We start from the raw sequence: 27,259 nt of genomic DNA, 5'->3' as shown, positions 1-27,259 counted from the left end.
AGGAAATTAGGGGAGAAAATGAACAAAACCAAAAGCTGGTTCTTTGAGACGACAGTAAAGCCGATAATCTTCTCGCTAGGCATAACTGAAAAAAAGGAGAGAGGACACGGCACTGTCATCAGAAAAGGAGGGGACAGCGATTCTGGTCCTGCGACGTTAAAAGGATAATCGAGGGATACTGTGAACAGCTCTGTGCCCACCCACCTGATAACCCGGATGAAATGGGCCAGTTCACTGAAAGGCTATCTGCTGGAATTTGAGTGCGAGGAAGTAGACAGTGGATAGGCCCGCACCTATTAGAGAAGCTGAACCAGTACTGAGCAACCTAGAAGACTTGGATTTGCCCCTAGCTTTTTAGATACAACACTGAAGGCATGGTTCATGACGGAAAGAATTGATGAATTGGATATCACTACAGTTAAAATTTTCTGCTCTATGAGCGACATGGTCAAGAGAATGAAAGACAAGCCATAGGATAGTAGAAAAATATTTAGAAAAGACACATCTGATAAAGGACTGTTACCTAAAATATATGAAGAACTCTTAAAACTCAACGATAAGAAAACACCCACCTGATTTAAAAATGAGCCAGAGACCTTAGCCCACTTCCCTGGAGAACATACTCAGATGGTGGAAAATAAGCAGATGAAAAGATGCTTCAGGAAAATACAAACTAAAGCAACAATGAGATACCAGTACACACCCGTTCTCCACCATTTATTATAAAATGGCCTTCATTTTAAGTGTATTCACTTAAATTGGCCTGTGTATAATCCAGTTATCCCAGAAGAGGAAGATACCCTACATGCTGTACAGGTGATATTTCACAAGAAAAGAGCATATTATTTAAAAAAACTGATGGAGTAATGACTCTCTTTGTTGGACAGAATAAGGCGTACTTGGATCTCCGCCTCACAGATGTATTAATAAATTGCATATTGATTAAATTTCTGATCAGAAAAACATACAAAAATTCCAGAAGATAGTATATAGGAAAATAGTTTTTAGACAACCCAGAGTCTTAGAGCAGGTTTTCTCAGTGAGGGTAGTATTGCCCCCAAGGGAGTGTAAATTGGTTCATAGGAGGCAAAAGAATCTTAGCTTTTTCTGTGTTTGTGGCCCTAGAAAGGGCCATGGTGTGTGTCAGCAGATAAACAGTGTATCTACAGTGTTCAGCTTTCCTGGGGAGAAAGGTGATGAGGGAGAAAGTGTCTAATAAGGGTTCCTTAGTAGGGATGATAATGAAAAAGCAGTTGAGAAGCACCGCCATAAAGGGAAAGGGACGGAGTCCACTGCTACACTTTGCATATCTTGACTGTGAAGGACACCCCAGACAAGGTCAGAAGGCAGGCAGATTGGGAGGAAAGTGTTTACAACTCGTGCAATAGAGAGTGTAATCTCCGTGTTTGGAGTTCTTGCCAGTGGTTAACAGAGTAACATTGCCATACAAATACAAGGACGTGGAGTTAGTGTTGGCTTCACCTACTGCTGCAACGCCATTTCTCAGCTTGTTTGGTGTTTATTAGATGTGAGTGATTATCTGTATTTCAGAAAGAACCACACAGCATCCTCTGGGGCCCCTTCTATTTTAGACTTCTTAAACTCTTGGAGGTGTGTCACCACAGAGTTGAAACAAACAGTGGCACAGACAAATCCATTTCATTCTCTTCTGTGTTATATTTTCCTGTTATCACATTTGACTTTATCAGTGTTCCTTTTTAAGAATATGGGGGAAAAAAAAAAAAAAAAGAATATGGGAGTGCATTATATTAACAACCAAACATAAATCGTTTTGTTCTAGCAAGATAATACTGGCATTTTGTGTGTTAATTTAAAACAAATTATGGAAACCCTCATGGTGAAATGTTTAGAAATGTTTTATCGAATATAAACATTGTTTTGTATCAATGGGTATGAAATATTAAATATCCTAAATATAGGTTAAACCTGCCAAACTCAATTCTAATTATTAATGCTTTTTTTGTTATTTTAAAAGTTAATCAGAATTAAAAGCATGTCTTACTGCAGAATTACAAAACCGCATTTAAATGTAGGCTATTTGGTCTCTGTATTTTTATTTTTGCTTATTTGTTTTCATTTGGTTTTTATTAGCTATCCAGTGGGGAGACGATGGCCGCCCATTTCATTTTCTCTTTTACACTGGCAAACAGTCATACTACTCATTAATGCATGTAAGTATATCACATTTATGGTAAATAATATGAACTGTTAGCTAAGTAACTAATGATACCAGAGATTTATTTCACTCAGCTTCAGAATTTACCTAGTATGTTTCATAATGGACAAAAAGTAAGACTTCAAGAGGTAAGACAGTATGTTAAAAGGCTTTATATCTTTTTTTTTTTTTAAGGCTTTATATCTTATTAATTTATTTTTGCTAAAGGTAAGCACTAGAGAATTTATATCAGAATGGCTTGTCCTTAAAACGCTTTTACTTCCAAAGGTCGTGTTGAGAGAGAGGTGCTCAGGGCAGTATCCAGGCGTGGGTGCATATCACAGGGCCAGAATCAGGAAAGACACCATCAGGGCGATGGGGCGCTCACTCACCTTGGGGAGAGGCAAAGTCCTTCCCTCTCGTTGTTGTTCAGTCACTAAGTCATCTCATCCTCTGTCCCCCTCTGCTCCTTGTGCCTTCCATCTTTCTCAGTATCAGGATCTTTTCCAGTGAGTCAGCTCTTCGCATCAAGTGGCCGAAGTACTGGAGCTTCCACATCAGTCCTTCCAATGAGTACTCAGGACCGATTTCCTTTAGGATGGACTGGTTTGATCTCCTTGCAGTCCAAGGGACTCTCAAGAGTCTTCTCCAGCACCACAGTTCGAAAGCATCAGTTCTTTGGCACTCAGCCTTCTTTATGGTCCAACTCTCACATTCATACATGACTACTGGAAAAACCATAGCTTTGACTTTACAGACCTTTGTTGGCAAAGGGATGTCTCTGCTTTTTCATACGCTGTCTAGGTTTGTCAAAGCTTTCCTTCTGAGGAGCAAGCGTCTTTTAATTTCATGGCTGTAGTCACTGTCCGCAGTGATTCTGGAGCCCAAGAAAATAAAGTCTGTCACTGTTTCCACTGTTTCCCCATCTATTTGCCATGAAATGATTAGTTATTCAAATACGATTTGCTTTTCATAGGTCAGCACAGTGTATGAGGCTAGAATCAGGGTCTAGAGGACCCACAAAGAAGTGGTTTTACTACATTCTGACCTCCCCCACCGCATTTGCCTGTCCTGGGAACAGGTTGTATTTTCTTTCGGAGCTCAAGTGTTTGATGATGTACACACTGGGGCATCTCCTACAGTTACTGTGACAAAAGGCTGGATGCTAATACCCAGTTTTAAACAACAGAACCCTGTTTCACCTTTAGAGCACGGTGTCAAGTTTTATTTTATTCATAGTGTGATTTCTCCCAGTTAAGGGAAACAGTCCCCAGGCCTCCGTGTCCCCAGCGCATTCTTGGGTGGCTTGGCCCACACGCACGTGGGCCCTCTGCTTTGTCAAGCTGGCTGAGGTTTGCGCTCTGCAAAGCCAGAGGACAAAATCCCCACTTGTCAGGAGCATTTATTTCTTGAGGGGGGTGGAAAAAAAGAAAACCTTCCTTTCACTTTCTGTTGACCTTGGGCAAATGAGCTTCTTGCCCCAGCAGAAATGAAATGAATGATGGACGCGGAGGGCGTCTTTGCTGAGTAATGGAGCCGGCCGCGCTCTCCGCCCAGGCTCTCCGCACCGCCCGCGGCCGCCCGGGGACCCCTGCCGCTCATTTAAATAGGTATGTCAAATCTGCCTCCCGACGCCGCTGGTTTGATCTGTGGTAATATTTGTGAAGGTTCCATATGGACTCGAGCCCCCCGCAGAGCTCAGAAATAATGTACAACGCTTCATGGTGCAGACGCAAATTCCCCCTGAAAAGGGGCGCAGCGCGCGCAGTAGCTGTCGGAGAGGTGATGGAGCTGGCGCGCTCGGCTGTCAGCTTGTTACACGGATGGCTTGCACGCAGCGAAGCTGTGGAAAATCTGTGCCTTTTAACTTTTCTACTTAATCACGGTTGTAGCATTGCCTTTAGACTGTATGCTACATTAATTCTCTTCCTGCCTTCTGCCTTTCATCCCAAGTTTCACGGGAAAAAGTAAAGCGTGTGGGTCGTGGAGAGGAGCCTTATCAAACAGCTGTCACCCGACAAGCCATTTGCATTTGTCTGGGCTGAAACCGAGCAACCTCAGGGCACGGTATTCGGTTGCATTCCATCATAATGAAGAAATTACACATCGGAGAAGAGGCCTAACTTTAGTTTATGTGTTTTTAAAAGGGATCGCTCAGGAATCTGATCGGTTTCTCAGTCGATCAGATACTACCCCATTCGCAACTCAAATGTCAGATTACACTCGGTTTATCTACGGTCTTCCTTCTTGCATCATATAGTTTCGTTACATACAGGAGAGTTCTTTGGGCTTCTACATTTTAGTTTAATCTAGTAATTTAGGTCTGTCTGTCTGTTGCGTGTTTTGACCCCCAAACACTGTGGGTTTGGTATTCGTTTTTGTTGTTCATCAGAACAGTTTACACCTGTGAATTACAGATGATTTGGTTAAATTTGAACGTATTAATTCAGATAATTAATAAAATTTTGTATTTTTAAAAAAATGCACCTTATGAAATTTTAAACTAATTATGTATATGGAACAAAGGATAGGAGTTTCCCTAAGTGCATAGCAGGCGCTTACACCTCATGCAGGGCAGATGTTGTTAACCACAGTTGTGGTCCTTGCTGGGCCGTTGTGGGTCAGCGTTACACGAGAAGCTGCTTGTAACCCTGAACTGTGTTACGTGGCTAACACTCCCTGTTCCAAGTGACTCAGGCATCACATGTGATATAGGACAGGACACCTCGAAGCTGCTCCCTGCGTTGCTCTGCCCTCTCTTTGTGGGAGAGCGGTGCCCTTCCCTCTGGGAGGGGAGTCCCCCTGCTACCATCCACCACAGCCAGGGCATCGAACCCCCAAGACTGTGACAGGTGGGCGGGAAGTGAATCACTGTTGTCACCGTCTCTTTCTGTCGATGTCATTTCTTCCCATGTGACAGGGTGAACGACTCTGAGCCAAACTGATTCTCCCACGTCCTGCGCAGTCTGTGACGGTGTGAGCCGTGGGCGTCCTCTGCCAGGCTTTTTGGCAGAAGAGCACCGATCTCAAGCCCGTGTGCGGTTCTGCCAGGGGGCCTTTGTGGCATCTGTGACCTTCTGTCATGATGTCAGTGCTGCTTCCCAGTGTCTGATCACTGTCTGCATGTTAAAGTTACACAGTACATTACAGCAGCAGGTGAAAGATAGGCCTGGTGCAGCTTCCCGTTGAGAATAAGACGTAAAGCTTTAGTGAGCACTGTTTCCCCTTGGCCTGAAGTTAGCCCATCCGGTTCTTCTGTGGAGAAGTGGGGGGAGTTTTGAGGGAAGAGGAGGATTCTCAGAAAGAAGCAGCTCACTGTTTTGCCCGGAAGTGAAGCTGCTGGGGGAATGTCAGGTGCAGGAGCATGTCCTGGTCCTCGGGGGTTGCACCCTGAGTGTGTTACACCCTGAGTGAGCGTGTTATACCCTGAGTGTGTTACACCCTGAGAGTTCACAGGCAGGTTGGCTGGAACTCCCTCCTGTGGGCACAGCCATGCACCTGTCTCCAGGTTCCTGGGAAAGTCAATAAAAACCATCTATTTTACAAACTAGTGAGTAAGATGTACATATGTAGTGAATGAAGTGTGAAACAGTACTAATAAGTAAATTCTTAAACAGTAAAGGTCGTTTTAAGTAAGAGGAAATGAGAACCTTACAGTTTCTCAAAGGACCACTGAGGAGGATTAAGGGGCTCCATGCTGGACAGCCCTGCTCATCTGTCTTTCTTACCCAAAGTAGATGACTTTCCATCTCCTTAATAGCCACTTACCAGTAGAACTTGTGTACTTCTCAGACATGATTTAAGCTTTCAGGAGCAGAATGAAAAAAGATAGTAAAGGAAGTGACCTGAAACCTCTCCACCCAGAACACCTTTTCACATCCCTTGAAACCAGAGCTCGGGAAAGGGTGTGAAACACTTCGAAAACACTGTAAGCCGTCAGAAACATTCAGCATTTATTGAAATTTTCCGTCAGCTCTCCCCACTACAACCTTTAAGATAAGGTTCCTCATCTCTAAAAGCTACACTGGGAATTTAGAAACCTCATTTATATTTCATGACTTGCCTTACAGTAAACACTGGAGTATTGCCAGAATATTTCTATAATTCAAAGCAAGTATATGGCCACAGATGAAATTTTTACCCAAAGAAGTGTCAAATTAAGGAATAAGTAGATTATTATATACTGAAACTGTTCTACCCAATTAGGGGGGAAAAAAGTTTAAAATGTGAAAAAAAAAGAAGTTATTCTAATCCTGATAGTGTAGGGATAAGCAGGATTCATTTGCCTGGCTCATGTAGAAATTCTCCAGTTTATTTTAAGTGACTTAAGTAACTTCTGGGTTCACGCAGCAGCCCCAGAGGGGTGTGTGTGTCCACTTATGTTGTTGCAGACCCAACTAATGAATGTTCCGGGGACCTGGCGCCCCGGAATTCTTCCTTAGTTTACGTCCTCCCTGTCCCCTGGCAGCGCATGTTGGAAACTTTTGAAGCAGCACTTAAAGCGGACGTAAAGCAGTGACCCCCCCACAGTGAGGTATTACAGAATTCTGCTTCACAGCTGCGTTAAGGGCTTCCTTTTAGAACGCGACAGACCAGGCTGACCTGCCTCTGCCTGCTGTTCTCAGCCCTTTCTTGACGTGCATCTGTGCGTGCTATGCCGCTTCAGTTGCGTCCAACTCCGGGCGACCTTTTGGACTGTATGCAGCCCACCAGGCTCCTCTGTCCATGGGATTCTCCAGGCAAGAATAGTGGAGAGTTACTTTGGTAACTAATTCACTAACAGAATCTGCTGTTCTGGAGGTATCTTTAATATACGTTTTCCTCACATGTGAATAATTACTGTTGTGGATCTTGTATGTTCTAAGTGTAACAATTAGGAAAGTCAATTTTTAAAAACCAATTCAACTTACTGCCTCTGTTGATTTCAATCAGATCACTTCTTTTATAATGATGATTATTTTTCTAAATATAGGATGGAGCTTTAGGTAGTGAAAATGTATGGTATCGAGTCACAAGCACTCCTGTGTAATTACTCCTGGTGTGTACTTTCCCAGAGGACTTGTCTCTGTGACCTGTATGTGAGACTGTTTTGTTTGTGCTGAATAGCATTACATGAAGTGTACCTGTATAGCATACTGTGTTCATGGTATAGACAGTCATGGTCTCCCGTGGAAATATGTCTCTTGGAACTCTAGATAAATAGCGTGATGAAATCCATGAGAAATGAAATATATGTACGTTTATTCCAGTTGGTTTTGTATATGCCAGTAGCCAAAAAATTTTGAGAAGATTGTTATTTAGGAAATTTATTTTCTGTGATTTTTTTTTTCCAAAAAACATTTTAAAGTCTCTACTGTATTGAACTAGTATCTAAGATGATAATTATTGTTAGTTGTATATATTTTGTATATCAAAAAATAAATATATATATACAGACTTTTTCTGTACCACCCTCCTAGGAAATGTTATTTGTTTGCCCTTCCTAAAATTGGAACTTCTACATGATTAATAAACCAAAACAGATTTGGGAAGACTAAAATTAGTTTTCTTTAGACTAAAAATCATATTGCTCATGCTCTTGGAAGAGTTTAGTTTAAGCATTTCTTTTTTGCACCCTGAGCATCTGGTATTTTCAAATTAGGCACCTTCTAAATGCAACTCATACATTATGGAAATCTGATGACATGAGGGGTGGATAGACTGGCTTTGATTTTATGAAATATTAATCATAGCTGTGATTAATGATTCAGCATTTCACATGTGGGTTATTCCTGTCATATTTGAAAATTATACTATTAAATACAGTATATAAACTTAGCGTAGCTGGGGTCACGGCTAATCCTCTAGCGCCCCTTAAAAATTAAGTGGAAATTGAACAATAGACCAGAAGCCAGTCCTGATAATCTGTGATGTTGACAGTGCCTGGCGTATTTTATACTCTCGAGGATTTTCTGATGTAAATTAGTACACACACACCTCTTCAGGGAGCTGAAGCTGTAGGGTGTACTTTCCAGATGACTCTTGTCTCTGAGTAGCCAAGACAGACTCTGAAGAGCAGGTTTATTATTTAGAAGAGAAAGAAAGGTAGAAACAGCATGCAAATAAAATGGTTTCGCTTATTTGACACCCAAACACCATACCTCATCCCTGTGTCCTTTTTTGGCTGTTACTATAGGCTAGGCACTGTGCCAAGTACTTTACATATGTTTTCCTAAATATTTAGAGAACTGAACGAGGGGCTTTAATGTGAGCATTATATAACTTGATGGATCACAACTGTCAAAGCACATCTGAGCCACCAGGGAAGCTCCATAAATGATTAGAACTTAACCGTGTTCGAAATTTGATGTATACCTTCATGGATGGTTTTTCTCACATTCGACATTTTTTCTGGTGATTTTACATACACTATTTATGCATTTTTATGGAGCTAAATATGAACTCCAGAAGATAATAGCAGAGTGAAAAGTTTAAGAAAAATATGGATTTAATGTAAAAATTGCTAAGAAGTCACCGGCAAACGATGGCAACTTGAGCAGCCCAAACTGTGACGTGAAGCTTACCTATGAAGCAGGTCAACTATTTTTGTTTTTGTTGCCTTGGTTATTCCAGAAAATTAACTAGGGCTTTAACAAGCCGGGTATGTTAGTTGCTCAGTCGTGTCCAACTTTTTGTAACCCCACGGACTGCAGCACGCGAGGCTTCCCTGTCCATCACCATCTCCCAGAGTTTGCTCAAACTCATGTCCCTTGAGTCAGTGATGCCATCCAAACATCTCATCCTCTTTTGTCCCCTTCTTCTCCTGCCTTCGGCCTTTCCCAGCATCGGGGTCTTTTCCAATGAGTTGGCTCTTCGCATCAGGTGGCCAAAGTATTGGAGCTTCAGCATCAGTCTTTCCAATGAATATTCAGGGTTTATTTCCTTTAGGATTGACTGGTTTGATCTTCTTGCTGTCCAAGTTGTAGAGGTAGTTATTTTTAATCTGGACAATAGAATTGAATTAACCTAATTTCTTTCCGTAGTTCAGGTGTTTAGACCCAGACTTCAGCGTACATTACTTAGGGGTATGGTTCTAACAGATCAGTGAGCCCTTGTCAGAGGTTCCTCTTCCGGAAGTCTGGGGTGGAGCCTGAGACGGTGCATTCCCGACCTGGTGTTTGGCTTTGCTGCTGCTGCTGATGGGGACTTAGCTGTAGAACCTCTGACTAGTTAGTGATTCTTCACCGTGTCGGAGATGCTCAGCCGGCTTCACAGTTTCTAAAAGTGACTGCTTTTCTTCTTCTCTTCTAAGTTATCAATTCTACGCTCCTTCCAAGAACAAACAAAACACTCTCAGGAGTCTCCCAGCCACAGGAAATGAACTTTGTCCTCGTCTCACCATTCCTAGCCCACGAAGTATGATCTGGGCTTTTCTCAACTATATTTATGCAAATCAGAGGTGCAGTCCTTACAGCCTTTCTTCCTGCGTCTGCCCTTTCTTCCTTTTTTGCTTGAAAGAAATGGATTCCTGAGAAGAGGTTGCAGAAATGAAGATGATAAAATGTAAGCACTGGTCAGTACAGAGGCAGCAGCCAGGGACACGCCTATTCTTAGAGCAGACTCTTTATTGGCAGCTTTGACTATAAAATAGTGCTCTGATCAGCACCCACACAGGGTTGTCCCCCAGACTGGAGATTATTAAGACTGTTTGAAATACAGACAGGCATCTCTGTGAGTACAAGTTGTGTCTTCTGAGATTAGTAGACGCTCTCATGATTTAGCAAGAAAAAAATATGTCATCTCTAGTTCATCCTTTGAACATGTCTGTTCCTTAGATTAGTATATTATAAACAAATACGCACATGAAATTAGTATGAAATACACACAGAGTCAACATGAGTCTTCAAATAGGCTCAGTCAAAAAAAACTGGGAGACACTTGCATTATTCTGCTTGTTGTAAGCTCATTTCCTGGAAAAATGTATTTTATTAATCACCTTTGTTGCCAGAATATTGCTTTTTTACAATTCTAACAAAATGGTAAATTTCCCCTACTTGCGTTACAGTTTAACAGGTGGCACACATTTGAAGTCTTTGTTAGAAAGTAAATAATAGAAATCAAATAATGAAAAGTAAATATTAATAGAAAACTTTTAAAGACACAGACTACATGGTGAAGACTTAACTATTACATAAGTGTTAAATATTAGAAAAGTTGTTCAGTGGTAAGTATAATTTTCACTGGTATTTCTCCAAGTTTAAAGGCATATTGCTATATAAATTAGAAATTTTTTAAGGAAAGTTTTTGGTTCTGTTTGAGGAATTCTTAAGGCAGATAAGTCATTTATAACTTTATTTTGTGTTTAATATCCTCACTGAGTTAGTTGTAAACCTCTTATAGAGTTATTTAAATTCAGTTGAAGTGTGTCACTATGCATAATACTAAATTCTCATTGAAATCACCATTCTTCGGTTTGAGTGAGAAGTAGTATTGTTGAAAAGCATTTTCAGCAGCACTTGCCGTGCAGCTGTGACTTGCGAATTGAGGAGGGGCGCTTCTGAGATGAGGGGGACTCAAAGGAAGGTAGAAAGTAGTGGTGAGAATGTGCTGTCTCTGGGATCAGCGTGTGCTTTACTTGCCACAGGAAGCCTATGGAAAGGTGCTCCATGTAGAAGAACGCCAAGACCAGCTGCGAGCCAAAGGTCTGTTTTCAGAAAAACCTAAAACCAAGTAAGTTCTTCTTTGCGTTAAAATACTAACTAAAAACATACCACTTATCATTGGTGTTTCTTAGGTATTACATAAAGCTTAAAAAATGTGTTCATTATTTCAGCATTAATCATTATAATTCCAAATAATGGACAATGTTTTTTTGTTTTGGAGGATATAATTATTAAGGTTATTATTTTTATATTACTTCATTCCAGATTTATTTTAAATGGCACTTAATTACTCTATTTGAATATTATTTCTTCAAAATTTTTGTGTTGTACACTTATGTGCTTATGTATATATGTGTATGTATATATGTGTGTGTGTGTATTTTATATATTTTGTGTTTAAAGATTTGTGCATCCATTTAGCAAACAGTGATAGACTAGATCCATCAACTTGACCCACTGGTTTTAAATTTTGAACTGGTTAGTCATATATTTCCTCCTATTCAAAAGACATAAATTTTTGACCCAGGTGGCACAGTGGTAAAGAACCTGCCTGCCAATGCAGGGAGGACGCAAGAGATGTGGGTTCAATCCCTGGGTTAGGAAGATCTCCTAGAGAAGGAGTAGCAACCCACTCCAGTGTTCTTGCCTGGAGACTCCCATGGACAGAGGAGCCTGGCGGGCTACAGTCCATGGGGTTGCAGAGACATGACTGAGCACGCACAGCACAGCATATTCATGTGTTTTATTCAAAAGACCCAGGCTTTGGAACGTAGCTAGTTTTAGCTGTAAGTACTACCCCTAGCCTTTGCTTTGTATTCATCACTACTTTAGTCCACTGACAGATTACTGTGCTTCCGTAACCTCTCCTGTCAAACAAATTATGAAAAGCAAGCTCAATTTGAATTTTTGAGAAATCTAGTGACTTGAATATCCAGCAAGTTTCACAGTGCCAAGTCTAACTCTGCCAATGGAACATTTGCTAGACTGGATATCTCTTCTTCTAAAGTAGACTGAGGAAATGCAGTAACCCATCTCAAAAAATTATTCACTTGGATATAATTTTATAGCTGTGTAATATTAATACAAAAGTGTGTTCCCCCATCAAGAATCACTACCACTTGTGGGATCTTTCATGATGTAACTCGCATTGCATGGTTAATTTAAAAGAGAATATATGTGAAATTTTAACAGAGACCCGATTGGCAGCAGATGGCTGATTAAGGAAGAACTGGAAGAAATGTTAGTAGAAAAACTGTCAGATCAAGACGTGAGTAATTAATCTTTTTAATTTAAGGGGACCTGTGCTGTAAGATTGTAGACAATTGCTATATTAATATTTAGGATCCTAATAGTAACGTTCCTCAAGAAGCATGTGTTCCTAAGACAGTTTTCCTTTTAAAAAAAAACAAAACCAAAACATTTGGAGCCGATTCTGTCCGTAGGCCAGGAGGGTGGCAGCCTAGAAGACCAGACCCTCTCCTGCAAGTGTGCTGGTGGTCTGGTCTCTCTGCTTGTTGTCTTGGGGGGAGCATGGCGGGTGTCATTTTTTACATCCTTCAATAGAGTGGGTGTTAATTTTACAGGCCAATGATAAACATAAGGAGCCGTTACAGATGCAATAGGAAAGAAACGAAGCATAGGGTTCCCTTCCTGCTTAGCAAATGCAGTGTCTGTATGGCCAGTTCTTAGAATCGGCAAAACTACCAGTGTCAGGATCACCTGGAATGCTGGGAACAAAATGTGGTTTCCCATGATCCAGGCCTTGCTCAGAATTTCCACCGGCCTCACCCAGGAATATACATTTTTAGCAGGCTCCCAAAAGCCTATAAAGATGGTGATCCTTGGTTAGGTCTCAGCCAGATTCTTATTTTGCTCAGTATTCTAGCATATGCCAAGATTATCAGAGGAGATCTGATGTTTTAAATATGTTGATGTTCTGGATTTAGATTATTTCTAGAAGATGGGAGTGTAGATAAATTTCACAAATTATTTCGAGAAAGGTTTTTTCCCTCCCACGGCAGTGGCTGACATTGTTAGTACCTTGCCACTGTGTAGATTTTAAATCATGTACTTAAATTTCTCTTTTCTTCATTTAAGTGGTTACAGAAATTAATGTGTTGGAAAAGTTGCAATTTGCTAAACTAAGGTGTTGGACATGGTGAATGATAGAGCTGAAATTAATTTCTAATATCCTGACTGCGAAGTCAGTATCGCTGCATTCGATGCAGCTGAAAAAAATCTCTCTTTTCCTCTTAACTGACTGCATCATTTCAGTGTTTCCCATTTCCTGGTTGCTTTCATTTTTTTTGAAATAACAAGTTTGTTTTCATTTTGGAAATATCCCAAAGACTTTGTTAAAGGTGTGCAGCCATGAAAACAAAACAACCAAATATATAGGCTCATCTATTCATCTATCTATCTGTAAATATATGGGGTCTTTGTACTTTGGACTGTTGGATAATGGAAGAAATCCTGAAGCTGACAACTGGTGTTAAGATGAAGGAGGCAGGAGTGGTCAGTGATAGCTCAGCTCATGATCTCGGTGCCCGAGCACGGCCGTGTCACACCTGTCGTTGCCTCCTTGTGGGTCCGAGGGTGTCACGGCGCATCCAGAGGAGCTGAGAGCAGCTGGGGAGGGGCAGCTGTGGATGGAGGCGACGGGCGCCACCAGACTCGGTGCCCCAGTACCTCACCCTTCCTGAGACTGCTTCTCTTGTGACTTCCTTGGAGGCAGTCATTGACGTAGCCCTTGGAATCTTGCTTGTGGGATTTTTATATATTTCAAATCATTAGTGGCAGGTTTTCACTATAAAGGCAGAGGTCATGAAGATGAGCCTGATTTTTAGGGTTGGCAGAAACATAACTCAGGTTACAAAAAGCGGGGTCTCATGCTCTGTGCTCACCAAGGAGGTCAAGTGTCGATTGCTTCCTTCTGCATAAACACTTTAGAGTGATTACTCTGGCTTCTAATTTTAAGGGTTAATACCAAGTTGTTTACTTTCTAATCACATGTTCAAGAACTATTAAAAAAATGCACAGAGTAGCAAGGATAATTTATTTCAAGAGGTTGCCCTTTAAGTCAAGTATCTCTTGAATTTTTAAATAGCTTGATTGTTCAGTTTTAAAGGAAATCATAAACATTAAAGTAACACAGCTTGAACAGCTAAAGATATATTTGCCAAGTGTATTATGAAATATAATTTAAGAGGTACATTTTCTCAAAATCAGACTCTCCCCATTTTACTGTGCGAACTCACTGGAAATTATTTATGAAGCTCCTCTTGATAGCAATTCTAGTAAAAGAGTAGAAGTCACACTCAAAGATCATCTAAATATTTTTTTGAAACGGAATTTAAATTTCACTTTCTTGTAATATCCTAATTCAGAGAAATGGATTTTTCTTTGAAAGGTTTATCTGTCTTTGTTTCTTGAAAGAAAAGATTGAGCACCAGAGGTGCCCGGGGAGAATGCCACGCCTGCACGCTGTTTTAGAAGCAGCGCAAGTGTCATCCTGTCAGAATTCATCAAGAAAAGCAACACTGGAAAGATCAAGTATATAAAAATAGAAAAAACTTAGCAAATGCAATTACACTCCCATCTCCTAATGAACTTTTATTGTCTGCAGTACACACAGTTCATCCGGCTGCTGGAAAGGTTATCAGCCTTGCCGTGCGATGCAGCCGAAGAGGAATTTGTGGGCAGGTTCCGCAGGACAGTGACTATTCAGTCGAAGAAACATCTGATCGAGCCTTTGCAATATGATGAGCAGGGCATGGCCTTCAGCACAGGCCAAGGTAACGCGCCCTGGAGAGGAGGCGCGCCCCCGAGCGTGGGGAGACCGTGGGGGTGTGTGTGCTCTCGCCCTTTGCTGTTCGTTTTGTCCGTTTGTTTATTTTTGCTGTTGCTACATTGGATTTCCGAGGTTTTAAGATTCTTGTTGACGTTTTGAAAACCGGAACCCTTTAATGTCCCAAGAAAGGATGTGGACACATAACCTACACAATCACATTAGCGTTTTGTATTTTCACATTTTCAACTGGTGGAAACAGCAAAGTGTTTACCACCACAGAGCTTTCTTACATACACTGAAAATGTTCAGTGAATCTGCCCATCAGATTCCAAAACTACGAAACCTGAAAACTTTAGGTCCTCAGCTCACATCTTCCTTGTAGATGCCCAGAGCCATTTGACATGGTGTCATTTTAAAGAATTGAGCTATTAAATGATCCATCTGCAACTCTAAAAAGTTTAACATCATTTCCTTTGTCATTTTCAGTTAATATTTTCAAAGAAGTGTGACCTTCCCTGAGGATTCCTTTTATTTCAACCTTTTATTCCTTTTCTTTTACTTATACTTTATTATACTGTTAATGTATTGTAAAAATTTACAGTTGAGATTCAGGTATATTCTTATTAATTTAAAAAAATACTAGGTGAATTCATTTTTTAAAAATAATGTAAACAAATGTGAATTACTTGGTTGAAACTAGAATCATTGTAGTATTTCTAAAATGGGATCAAAGAACAAAATCACCCCCATAATAAGTTCATTACATCAATTATAGTGTAGTTTGCCTGTTTTATTTTTGTTTGGCATGTAATAATTATAGAACTTTCTATAGAGAGTTAGATATTGTTACTCTGGGGGAAGGAAATTAATGTAGTTTTGCCTCACTCAGAGCCCTGGTCTTCAAAATGTTCACTGAGTAGATGTCTTGTATTTTTCAAGGTAAGAGAAAGACTGCAAATGCGGAGGCGGTTGTTTATGGCCACGGAAGTGGGAAGATAGAAATAAATGGCGTCGACTACCTGCTCTACTTCCCAGTGACCCAAGACAGGTGAGGTCTGCGTTTGGGTTTGGCCTTTTGATTTTAAAGGAAATACGCTTGATGATACATCCCAATCAACAAGGCTTATAATTTCCTTATGTTTGCCTGATTGCTTCTCTTTGTTGTTTAGTTGCTAAGTCATGTCTGACTCCTTTGTGACCCCACGGACCATAGCCTACCAGGCTCCTCTGTCCATGGGATTTCTCAGGCAAGGATGCTAGAGTGGGTTGCCATTCCCTTCTCCAAGGGATATTTCCAACCCAGGGAACAAACCTGCGTCTCCTGCATTAGCAGGCTCATTCTTTACCACTGAGCCACCAGGGAAACCCCAGTCCAGGTTAATTCAGATGACTAGTGGAGTGATCATTTTTAGCTGCTCCCCTTTGGGTGTGGTTTCCTGTCCTCATAGACTTTGGTTGTATTCTGGGTACCTGCCTCCTGACTGCAGACCCCGCTTCCTGGGGGTTCTTTCTCACCTCGACCACCCTGACGCAAGTGCTCTCATATCTCCTGATTTTTTTCTCAATTTTGGTCTCAGTTTCTTTATGCTTATAAGCATTTGCTTGGGAATCTTAAAAGCTTCAGGAATTAAAGCAGATACATGTTTACGCTCCCAAACGCGTAGGTGAGCAGAGCTTCCCTTAGTAGCATCGTCACTCCCGTCACTCACCCTCAGTGAGGCAGGGTGTGCCACTGCACCCGGAAAAAGAGAGACCGACCCCACTCTTACGGTGTCTGAGTATCCAAAACAGCAGTGTCTCTGCGTGTGTTGTGGCTCCTATAAACGACCAGAGTGTGAGCATTCTGCAAAGTCGTGTGTATATGCCGCAAACCTAACTCCACCTCTTGTGATGTCCTCAGAGAGCAGCTCATGTTCCCCTTTCATTTCCTCGACCGGCTTGGGAAGCACGACGTGACCTGCACGGTGTCGGGAGGCGGGCGGTCGTCGCAGGCAGGTGCCATCCGCCTGGCCGTGGCCAGGGCCCTGTGCAGCTTCATCACCGAGGACGAGGTTGAATGGATGCGCCAAGGTATGGCTCGTTTGAGTTTCTGTGAGCCCTGGAAAGTAATAAAGTGTCATCACTTACCTTTTCAACTAGAATTTAGACAGGTCCGGTTTGCCTTCCATGCAAGTTCGTTGTTTTTTTCCATGCCTTTTAAGTCAAGTATGTGCAAAAGCCATGGGTATGTGGTAAGTGAAGTTTTGCCTTTGCTGTGTGGCCATTAAAAGTACTCTAACAAAATACATGAGCCTGGCACACAGTGAGAAGAAGTGGTAGTGTTGGAAGAGTGAAGAAAACAGTGAAGAACTCCAGCCTGTGTAATACTTATTATAAACACATCAGGGCTGGAGGCTGAGTGACTCGTAATCACGCCTGAGGACTGGGAGAGTGGAAGCCACCAGCAAAACTGACTTTACTCTCCCAGATTGCAAGTCTTGAGCTGAGAACACAACCCTAAGACCATTTTTTTTTAAGATCTTGAAACAAAGTCCTAAGAAATACTGTTGTCACACAAATGTATAAGTTTCTTATCTCAAATGTGTTCGTGAAGTCATACGTTACTTGTACATAATGGAGACCAGAGGTAGAAAAGAAAAACCTCCTGGATGGTGAAGTGTGTGGAAGTGTAGACCCCTTAGCGTCACAGTGTCTGTAAAACTTCCACTTCTGTCACGGTAAGCGCGCCAGGCGGCTTTCCTTGCAGTGACTAGGGATGCCACACAGGAGCAGCTTTGTCCTCAGTTGAACAAGTTTTAAAACCAAAAAGGAATTGATCATAGCTCTCAGAGCAGAAGACAAGCAGACTCAAATAATGTGCCTGGTGTTTGTCCCAGAAATCAGGAAGATAGCCCCGAAGAGGGAAAGCACGCTGCTGTCCTCAGGTTTATGTGAGGCGGGGAGCTGGCCGCGGGCCCGGGTGCTTCCTCTTAGCCCAGGAGCTGTCGGTTCACGCGATTCACCTGCCTCCCTGCATTTTCCATGGTTCCTAAAGGCGTCTCCTTTTATGCTGCAGCTGGACTGCTCACCACGGATCCCCGCGTCCGGGAGCGGAAGAAGCCCGGCCAGGAGGGCGCCCGCAGGAAATTCACCTGGAAGAAGCGCTGAGGGTCCCTGGCGGGAAAGCAGAGGGGCGCCTGGGGACCAGGGCCGGCTGCGGCTGCCTTGTGAGGTGACTTACTCTAAAATGCAGTGCTGTGAAGGTCGCCTTCTAAGAATAATTACTTAAAATGTTTCAGCTTTGTTCTGCTGCTTCACTTTTAAAACTTTTTCAGAAGAGAGTTTTCAAAGCATAACTCGGACTCCTGGCGTAGTCAGTCTGAAAGGAGCGGTCAGCCAAACCCAGCAGGAGGCCTTTCTCAGACGGGAGGCCCCAGCCCACGGGTCTGAGCCGGGAGCCGCGCTGCGGACGGGGGAGCGGCACAGGCCCACACTCCGTCCTCCCCGCGCGTCGCTTTTCCAGGCAGCCACACGTTTTTCACAACAGAGGGGCAAAAAGCCCGCGGGGTCGCTGATGCTGGCAGGCCAGCCTCTCCCGGGGCCTCTGGCAGCCCCAGTCCTGTGTTTCTATGAGCTTGACTTCTGTTTTTCTTTAAGAGTCTGTGTATGAGTGACACCACGCAGTGTTTGTCTTTCTCTGTCTGGCTTGTTTCACGGCACAGTACCCTCCAGGTAGGCTGCAGACTTGCAGTCACAGGAGGAATCAGCTCCGAGGCTCTGGGCTCGCACGATGCCCTGGGGGTCCCTCCCTGACACTGGGAGCCGAGGGCGGGTTTGGGGTTCTGTAAAGGACAGTGAGTCTGGTCTTCCTGTGCAGCCCTGGACACAGCGGACAACGTGGTGAGAGGGCCTGGCCCAGGGGGAGCAGGGGTGAAGGCCCTGGGCGTGATCTCTGTCTGTCTGGGAGGGGAGGACACAAGTGTCCACTTCACCTTCCACATGTGATACAAGCAGTTTTTGTTACGAACCGTTTTATGATAAAAGTAACTAAAGGACCGACCACCGTGAGACAGGATGTAGGGCTCAGGTGTGGCCTTGGGTGCGGGGGGTGCACCTGTGAGATGGGGGCATAGCAGCCCCTGGCCCAGGTTTAGGGGGTCAGGACAGTCCAGAGGCCTGCCAGGCCCCAGTAGGTGCACTGTCATCGTGGGTGGTGATTCTCATCAGGAAAGCCACCCACCCCCGACCCCCATATCCTCTATCGTTCAGTTACACACATGTGCCGGGGTCTCAGTCTAGATGGGCAGGGGGAGTCATGGTGTGAACAGGCAGTATCCTTGAAAATGAAGGATGTTTCATTGCTTTGGCCCCTCAGAACAAACAGAAGCACGATGCTCTGGACGGGGTAGCTGGACGCTGCAGACCCAGGGCCTCCACGTCTGTAACGACGTCCAGGCTACACCCCACTTGGCAGCCCCAGAGACATGGGTGTGCAGCCCATGTACACAAGGGAGGTGGCCAACCACAAGGACCTCTCAGAGCCCATAAGGGAAGGTCGGCCCCTCGCGTTTGCACAGTGCTGACACCAGGCACCCTGTCATGAAGGCTGTGACCCTTTCCACCAAATTAACCATCAAGGGGGGCTTCCCTGGTGGTCCAGTGGTAAAGAATCCGCCTTCCACTGGAGGGAGGGCACACGGGCCTAATCCCTGATAGGGGAGCTGAGACCACACATCTGGGGGCCTGCCAAGCCTGCATACCACAACTCGAGAATCCCAGGCCCTGCAATGAAGACCCTGCACAGCCAAAAAAATAAATAAAAAGTTAAAAAATATCATCAAGAGCCATAAAAATCAACATCTCACAAAAATACCGCCACCTTCTTTGGTGACCAGCCTTGGGATATAGAAATTTTTCTTATTATTTGTAAACCCTTGGTTAAGACAAAATAAACTCATTAAACACATTATTAAAAATTGGAAGTCGTCTTTGAGTGCTAAGCTGTAAAAACTCCTGAGCTTCGGCACTGAGCAAGATCTTGTCAATTTTCTTCTGTCATTTCTTTAGAAAATATAAATGACCGTGGAGGTGCAAAGTGTAGGAAAAAAAGAATTCAAAGTCATATCACTGTATTCCTTCCTTCAACTCAGGCCGTTAGTTTTTTAAACAAAGTGATAAAATTCATGTTTTTTAAAAAGGAACCATAGGTAGAATTAGGTTTCTCATTAGCGTCAGAAGACACTTACGGGTCATGATGTAATGGACCGAAGGCCGGCTTTAACTTTGTGTTTCTAAGCACCTGGGGGCCTTGCTGTCTGCAAGAAGGGCCCCTCCCAGGCTTGCCAGTCCCTGGCGAAAGTAACCACGTGCCTGCTCCATGCCTTCCAAGCAGTCACTCCTGGCCTGTTGGATTCCTCACACCTGATAATGATAAAACCCAGGTTTTACTGCGGGCCTCGGCCTTTCGGGCTCTGTCCTGCATTAGCAGCATGGAGCGTCACAGTCTGGCCTTGCTGTGTTAGTGCTTTTTCATACTCAAGTTTTGTTCATCAAACATTTACTTACCACATTATAAATACCAGCCAGACAAGTTCCTTCTAGGAAATTTTCTTTAAAGGATGGGAGGACACCCCTTCATGAAAATGGTAAATTCCTGTGCATGCATGCTTAGTTGCTCAGTCGTGTCCGACTCTGCAGTCCTTTGGGTGACAGCCTGCCAGGTTCCTCTGACCATGGGCTTTTCCAGGCAACGATGCTGGAGTGGGTTACCATTTCCCATGAAATCATGGCTGCTTAAAGCTTCCACAAAAGTTAGGACCACTTTTGGATCCTCTATGAAAACTTCTCATGAGAAATGCAAATTTATTCCTTTTTCATTTTCCCAAGACCTGATTGAAACCTGCCCGGCCTTGCAGGGTGGGGTCTTCCTCTCCATGTGGAGAAGGAGGGGTTCACCTGAGCTCTCCTGATTGAGTCTCACCTTCCATCAACCTCTCCGCCGGAGATGCCATCATCACTGTTCCCTCCCAGCTCCCCTACTATTACTTGAATTTTCCTTCTGTGATTTCAGTACGCTACCTTGAAGTGAGGGGCAGGTGGTGGAGGGGCATTTTTCACGATGGTGATTAATAAAGGAAGCAGAATATTGCAGGTTGTTTATATGAGGAACGCAGTTGCAGGTTGCAGAAGCCCCAGACTTGGACTCCACACTGAAAATGAGGGTCTTGGGAGGCTCTCGGGGTACGTGACCCCTGAGGGAGGGGCTGGACAGGCGTCCTGCAGGGCAGGAAAGGGGCTGTGTCCCCGGTCTCCGGGGCGATCAGCTGCCAATCCAGTGTCTTGCTTTCCTGCTCCTTGGGGTTCTTCCCACAGACTAGAGAGCCAGGGTCACTTGGGACCGAGGGCCATCCCCACGGAAGCCGTGGTGGAGTTGGGGCAGACCTGGCAGACAGCCCTGTGCCTGGAGGTGGGACCTGTGCGCCAGGGTCCGGCCTGGGTCCCTCGCTTCAGGGCTGTGCAGAGTGGTCTGGGGCCCCTCACCCCCGCCCCCAGGCTCAGCCCTGCCTGCAGCCCCCCAACCAGCGCCCGCGGGGTGGCCGACCCCCGACACTGCCTCCAGTGTCTGACCCTCCACCCAGCCGCACTGCCCTGCCCTGCCCGGTGTGCACAAGCGACCCGGCCGCTGGCCCCCCATCCGCCCACCCTCAGCCCAAGCTTGGCGTGTGGGGCTGGTCTGTGCACCTGTCTCCTCCAGCAGACACGGGCCGTGGACTCTGCTGCCTGCCAGCCCCTGGCTCGCAGGGGGCTCGGGAGTGAGCAGGCCAGCTCGGGGAGGGCCGTCGCTGCTGACCCGTCGCGGGGTGTTTCAGACGACTCAGGAGCTGGGCCCATCTGCATGTCTGCCCTGGATCGTCCATCTGCCCGCAGTGTCTTCACTGGGGCCCCTTGGGGTCCCGCAGGACAGGGGTTACAGAAAACGCTGGATGGAGTTCCTGTCCTCCAAGCCGTGAGTTTGCGTCTCTAATTAGAGACACACAACAAACAGAGAAAACAATTAGATGGCAATTAGGCCCTGCTGGGAAATGTCGACTGAGATAATGACTCAGAGCCAAAGATGGGCCGCCCTCACCTGGCAGGTCGCCTCAGAGCCTCTGCAAAGCCTGGGGTGGCAGCTGCTCAGGAGACCACTGCCCTCTGTCCCCACGGCCTCTGCCCTCCAGCCTGAAAAATGGGGCAGAATCCTGGCGTTCCAGGGCTCCTTGGACCCCTCAGAACCAGAGTGAGACACGGGGCAGTCTGCGGCATCTAGCCCTAGTGAATCACTGTGCCTGGCCATTTGACTGGAAACATCAAAACTGCACAGAGCAGGAGGTGGGCCCTGCCCAAAGGGCAGCGGTCAGAGACCACCTAGTCGTTCCTGGCAGTCGCCCCCTGCACACCACCTGCCTGCCTGAGGAAAGAAGTGACAGGAAGTCGGTGCCCACTGTGTTGCTGTCTGCCGCTGTGCCCTGGGCATTCGCGTGTCCCCGAGGTGGGCTGGCCTCGCCGGGCTGGCTGGCTTCCTGGTGACGTCCCTCTTCCAGGCCCTCCTGGATCTGGCTTCACTTCGCTCTGACCTGGCTGCCCACAGGCGGCGGCAAGGGCATCGGTGAACTGTGGCCTGGCACACGGTGTGGGGGGGCTCTCCCTGGAGGCCTCTCTGCACACAGATGCTGAGCAAGCTGGAGGCCCGCACGCACGTCGGCACCAGGGGTTCTTTCTCAAGATGATGCAAATTCAAACCGTGAAACTTCCAGTCCGGTGGGAACCATGGATCCATGTGGGAACCAGGCTATGGGATGGAAGCACAGGCCCCTCGCCCTGGAGAGACTTCAGGTAGGAGACTACCATTGAGGGGAGGAAGGAACATCATCAGGTGGGTGGGAGCTTGGGGCTTGTTCTGTCCAGCGGTCACCAACCAGAGACTCCCCACACGGGCACCAGGAGGTCAGGGGCCGGCCTCGGGGTCCCACTGGGGTGCCACCTCTGACACCTGCCCCCCACCCTTTCACAGACAGGGACACTGAGACGCCCCGAGGGGATGGCTTCCCTCATTGCTGGGTGCCAGTGTTCTGAGTTTTTATTCCAACATGCCAGCTGATCAAATCCTGACCAGCTCTCATTCCTGAATCGTCTGGAGATGTTGATTCGTTGAAAGTAAAGAAGCCAACAGGTGACTAATTCTCTTCTATCAAAGGATATTCATTTATTATGTGCCTGTATTTGATTTATAGAATCTACTTGTGTCTAGATATCTTTAGGCAGTGAAATTATGGGTACTTTTTCACTTTCTCCTTTTATGTGTTGTTGAACTTTGTAAAGCTCATTCATAACTTTTATCACATAAAATAGTGATTTTTCACCGTGAAGCATCCAGATTTCTAGCGGGCAGTACCCTTGCTTAACCACAAGGTGGAGTAGTTTACAACAGAATAAGCAACTCCATGCGGCGAGGTAAAGGGGTGGATTGCCCCGGCTCCTCCCCAGGTTCATCTGGGTGATCCATGGATGTTCTAAGGCTCTTGGAAACAACAGGCGCATTAATTATATTTTCAGATCCATCCGTTGCAGATGAAACTAAATTCTGAATATTTTCGTATTTGAATTTATAATTTATGATCTATAATTTGAATTTATAATTATCTCACTTATAAAATTGATTCCCTTTTACTATATTAGTTTTAGGTGTTTAACATAATGACTTGATATTTGCACACTGGCATGCCTCGTTATTTCATGGTGCTTCCCAGATACTGCACTTTTTTATAAATGGAAGGTTTGTGGCAAACTTGTGTTGAGCAAGGCCGTCAGTGCCTTTTCCCCAAAGCATTTCCTCTTTGTGTTTCTGTGGCCCGTTTTGGTAATTATCTCAATGTTTCCAACATTTTCATTATTATTAAATTTGCTAGAATGACATGTGATCAGTGACCTTTGATGTTATTGTGCTGCCACGGGCCACCCCCGCAAAAGACAGGAACTTCATCGATTAATGTGTGTGTGTTGTGACTGCTCCGCTGACCAGCCGTTACTGATCTCTCTCCTTCTCCTTGGGCCTCCACCTTTTCAGAGACACAATATTGAAATTAGGCCAATTGATAGCTCTTCAGTGGCCTCTAGTGTTCAAGTGAAAGGAAGATACACGTCTCTCTCACTTGAAATAAAAATTTAGAAATGGGGCTTTCCTGGGGGTCCAGTGGTTGAGAATCCTCCTGCAATGCAGGAGACATGGGTTCAGTCCCTGACCCGGGAAGATCCCACCTGCCGCGGAGCAGCTAACCCCATGCGCCCTGACAGCTGACCGGAGCTCTGGAGCCCGTGTTCTGCGGCAAGAGAAGCCACTGCAGTGAGAGGCCCACATACCGAATCGAAGAAGATCCCCGCCTGCCGCAACTAGACAAAGCCTGCACGCAGCAACAAAGACCCAGTGCAGCCAAAAATAAATAAATACATCTTTAAAAAAAATGCCAAAAATGATTAAGCTTAATGAAGAAAGCACATCGAAAGCCACGGCAGGCTGACAGCTAACATTCTTGTGCCAAACAGCTGCTAGTGGATGCAAAGGAAAGGTCCTTGGAGAAAATGAAAAGTGCCCCAGTGAACACGCACAGATGATAAGACGTGCCTCGGAGCAACTCAGCCTGAGAGTCACAGCTATCAAGCCTGTGCTCCAGAGCCTGGGAGCTGCAGCCGCTGAAGCCCACGCACCCTGGAGCCTGTGCTCTGCAATGGGAAGCCTGTGCATCACAACTAGAGAGTAACCCCTGCTCGCCGCAACTAGAGAAAACTCGCACAGCAATGAAGACCCAAAAATAAAATGAATAAATAAATTTTTTTAAAGTTTCTTTCAAAATAATACTGCTTACTGACAGTGATCCAAGAGTATCTCTAATGGAGACAGTGACATTAAAGTTGTTTTCATGCCGGCCAGCACAGCATCCATCCTGCAGTCCATGAAATTACTCAAAGAGTAATTTCAACTTTTAAGTCTTATTATTTATGAAAAACATTTTTTAAGGCTATAGTCACCATTGATAGTAACTCCCCAATGGGTCTGAGAGAAAAAAAAAAAAATCAGACTCACTGAGGGCTCAGGTGATGGTTAGCATTTTTTAGCAATAAAATGTTTTTAATTAAGGTTTGTACTTTTCTTAGACATGATGCTACACTTAATAGACTATAGTATAGCATAAACGTGACTTTTATCCACTGGGAAACCAAACATTTCACGTGACTCACTTTATTGTGATATTTGCTATACCTGTGGAGGTTTGGAAGCAAACCCACAGCACCTCCAAGGTCTGCCTGTATATTGCAAAAGGATCACCATAAGAGGTTGAGTTCCCATCTGTTGCCACACATAGTGACAAATAAGTGATTTTTCTTGTGATGAGGATAAAGTGGGTCCTTTTCCGAGAGGTGGATTGTTGGAGACGACCAAGATCTGCCGTCACAGGACTTGGCCACAGCATCCTGCAGAGAAGGAAGGTTCGTGCAGAGGGAAGGCTGGATGCCCCAGCTGCCTCCTTCAGCCACCACCCCCAGCACAGCATGGCTCCCCTGAGATGTTGAGTTGCTGTTTTAAAACATACATTTATATCAGCGTTTTGAATATTAATAAACTGTCTAAATGCTAATTTACAAAAAAAAAAAAAGAAAGGGAGAAAAGCGGAGAGAATTTAATTCAAAATAGTGGGAGACAAGTGTTAAAGAGTCTGAGACACACCACCAACCCATTTAGGATGGTGATTCATCCTGAGTCTCGGGAGGGTGGGGATGGATGAGACCCCACCCAGGGACGTGCCCCCGGGGCTCGGAAGCTCCAGGGCCCTACTTGGCCGGGATGGCCATCTCTCCACTTGCCCACCCTCTGCCCACAGTCCATCCTGGCAGGACACGTGGACTGAGAGTGGCGTGAGTTTAACGAGCATGTTTCCTGCCAGAAGCATCCAGGCGCCTGCGGGGTGACCTGGGCCACAGTGGGGAAGGAGACAGCCCTGGCTGGAAACACTCAGCCTCCCCCGTCGAAGGCAGATGGGAGCGGATTCTCTATCACAGAATCGCTGTCTCCTTAGACCGCCGTACTGTCAGAGGACCGAGGGGAAGTATTGAGCCATGCTCTCTTTCCAACAGGCTGAGAACTAATAAGATATAAAGCTGCTTTTCTGTTGTTCTAACCAGCGCTGGCAGCACTCAGATTCAAAGTGAAATTACCGAATGGAGAAAGAGAAAAACCCATCCGGGCTTCCCAGGTGGCTCGGTGGTAAAGAACCCATCTACCAATGCAAGAGACTCAGGAGATGCAGGTTTGATCCCTGGGTCAGGAAGATCCCCTGGAGGGGAAATGGCAACCCACTCCAGTGTTCTTGCCTTGGAAATCCCAAGGACAGAGAAGCCTGATGGGCTGCAGTCCATGGAGTTGCAAGGAGTGGGACACGACTTAGTGATTGAACAAGAATAGTAAATCTTACCGTGATCCCAACTGACAGCTCATAGCATTTTCAGGAGTTCTATTTTGTATATTTTCACATGAAAGCTTATTTTCCATAGTTGTAATTGCAGCATATATACGATTTTAAAACAGATTAGTATACTATCATAACCACTCTGAACTTCATAATTATCATTTTAATGACCTCATAATAGTCCCTCTACTGAGCATATGCTCCCTCATGGACTTAGCTAGTTTCCATACTGTTGGTCATGTGGGCTTGTTAAAAATGATACTGTAAATAATGCGTCGCCAGCATTCTTGCATGTCTGCTTTTTCTTTCATTTACCCTTAGGGTCGGGCTTCCCTGGTGGCTCAGATGGTAAAGAATCAGCTGCAATGCAGGAGACCTGGGTTCGATCCCTGGGTTGGGAAGATGCCCTGAAGGAGCGCATGGCAACCCACTCCAGTATTCTTGCCTGGAGGATCCCCATGGGCAGAGGACCCTGGTGGGCTACAGTCTATGGGGTCGCAAAGAGTCAGACATGACTGAGTGGCTAAGCACACACTTAGGGTCAGTGCCTGAACTACCTTTATCAGGTCACTGGCGTGAATTGTGACTTTATCCCCAGAGCACCCTGCCGTTTCTGGGGTGCATGTGCCAGCCCCATGGCCAAGGTCAACACTGACCATTTCCTTTTTGGAAGACTCTACGGGCTCTACATGGTGGACAAGGACACCGAGCTGTTCCTCCAGCTCCATTCTGCTCTCAGGAGTCCGTCTGCTGAGAGCGAGTCTCGTCTGCTCAGCCTGGCCTCCGGTCTCCGGGTCCCAGGAGGTCTGCACGGCTCCTTTCCTTGGTGGGACTGTGCCTGTTGCTTCCCAGGATCCCCCCAGAGCCCCTGCCCACTTCCCCTCCTCTGGTGCCCGTCCACATCCTTCCACAGCCCACATACACCCTGCTCTGCCAGGCCCAGGCCCAGGATGCTTCCATTGCATTGGGGGCACTGGCCTTTTCCAGTATCACCAGGGTGTTAATTGCAGAGGCCCTTTCACTTGCTCTCTGTGAGGCCTGGATCTCATCCTTCCAGACGCTTTCTCTCACCCTGGAGTCTGGGTCTTCCTGCCCTTCTGCCGCTTCTCTGTAAGTGTCGGCCGTCGTCTCTTTGTTGACCCAGTTCCTAACCGTCAGCGTCCCGCAGGTA

At 45.2% G+C, this 27,259-nt stretch overlaps 1 protein-coding gene across 1 annotated transcript in view; it reads left to right on the top strand.

Annotated features, from left to right (window-relative positions):
• MRPS9 (mitochondrial ribosomal protein S9) overlaps positions 1–17,882 on the top strand; it is a 36,174-nt gene extending 18,292 nt beyond the window's left edge. The window contains exons 5-11 of the mRNA XM_043918490.1: positions 2,113–2,192; positions 10,800–10,885; positions 12,010–12,085; positions 14,444–14,612; positions 15,548–15,656; positions 16,509–16,678; positions 17,664–17,882. Coding sequence (XP_043774425.1) covers positions 2,113–2,192; positions 10,800–10,885; positions 12,010–12,085; positions 14,444–14,612; positions 15,548–15,656; positions 16,509–16,678; positions 17,664–17,755 — 782 coding nt within the window. The 3' untranslated portion in view covers positions 17,756–17,882. The remainder of the gene's footprint in view (positions 1–2,112; positions 2,193–10,799; positions 10,886–12,009; positions 12,086–14,443; positions 14,613–15,547; positions 15,657–16,508; positions 16,679–17,663) is intronic.
• Positions 17,883–27,259: the final 9,377 nt, after the last annotated feature.

This window comes from Cervus elaphus, chromosome 11, assembly GCF_910594005.1.
Source record: "Cervus elaphus chromosome 11, mCerEla1.1, whole genome shotgun sequence".
NCBI lineage: Eukaryota > Metazoa > Chordata > Mammalia > Artiodactyla > Cervidae > Cervus > Cervus elaphus.
This window is presented reverse-complemented; position numbering and strand designations above follow the sequence as displayed.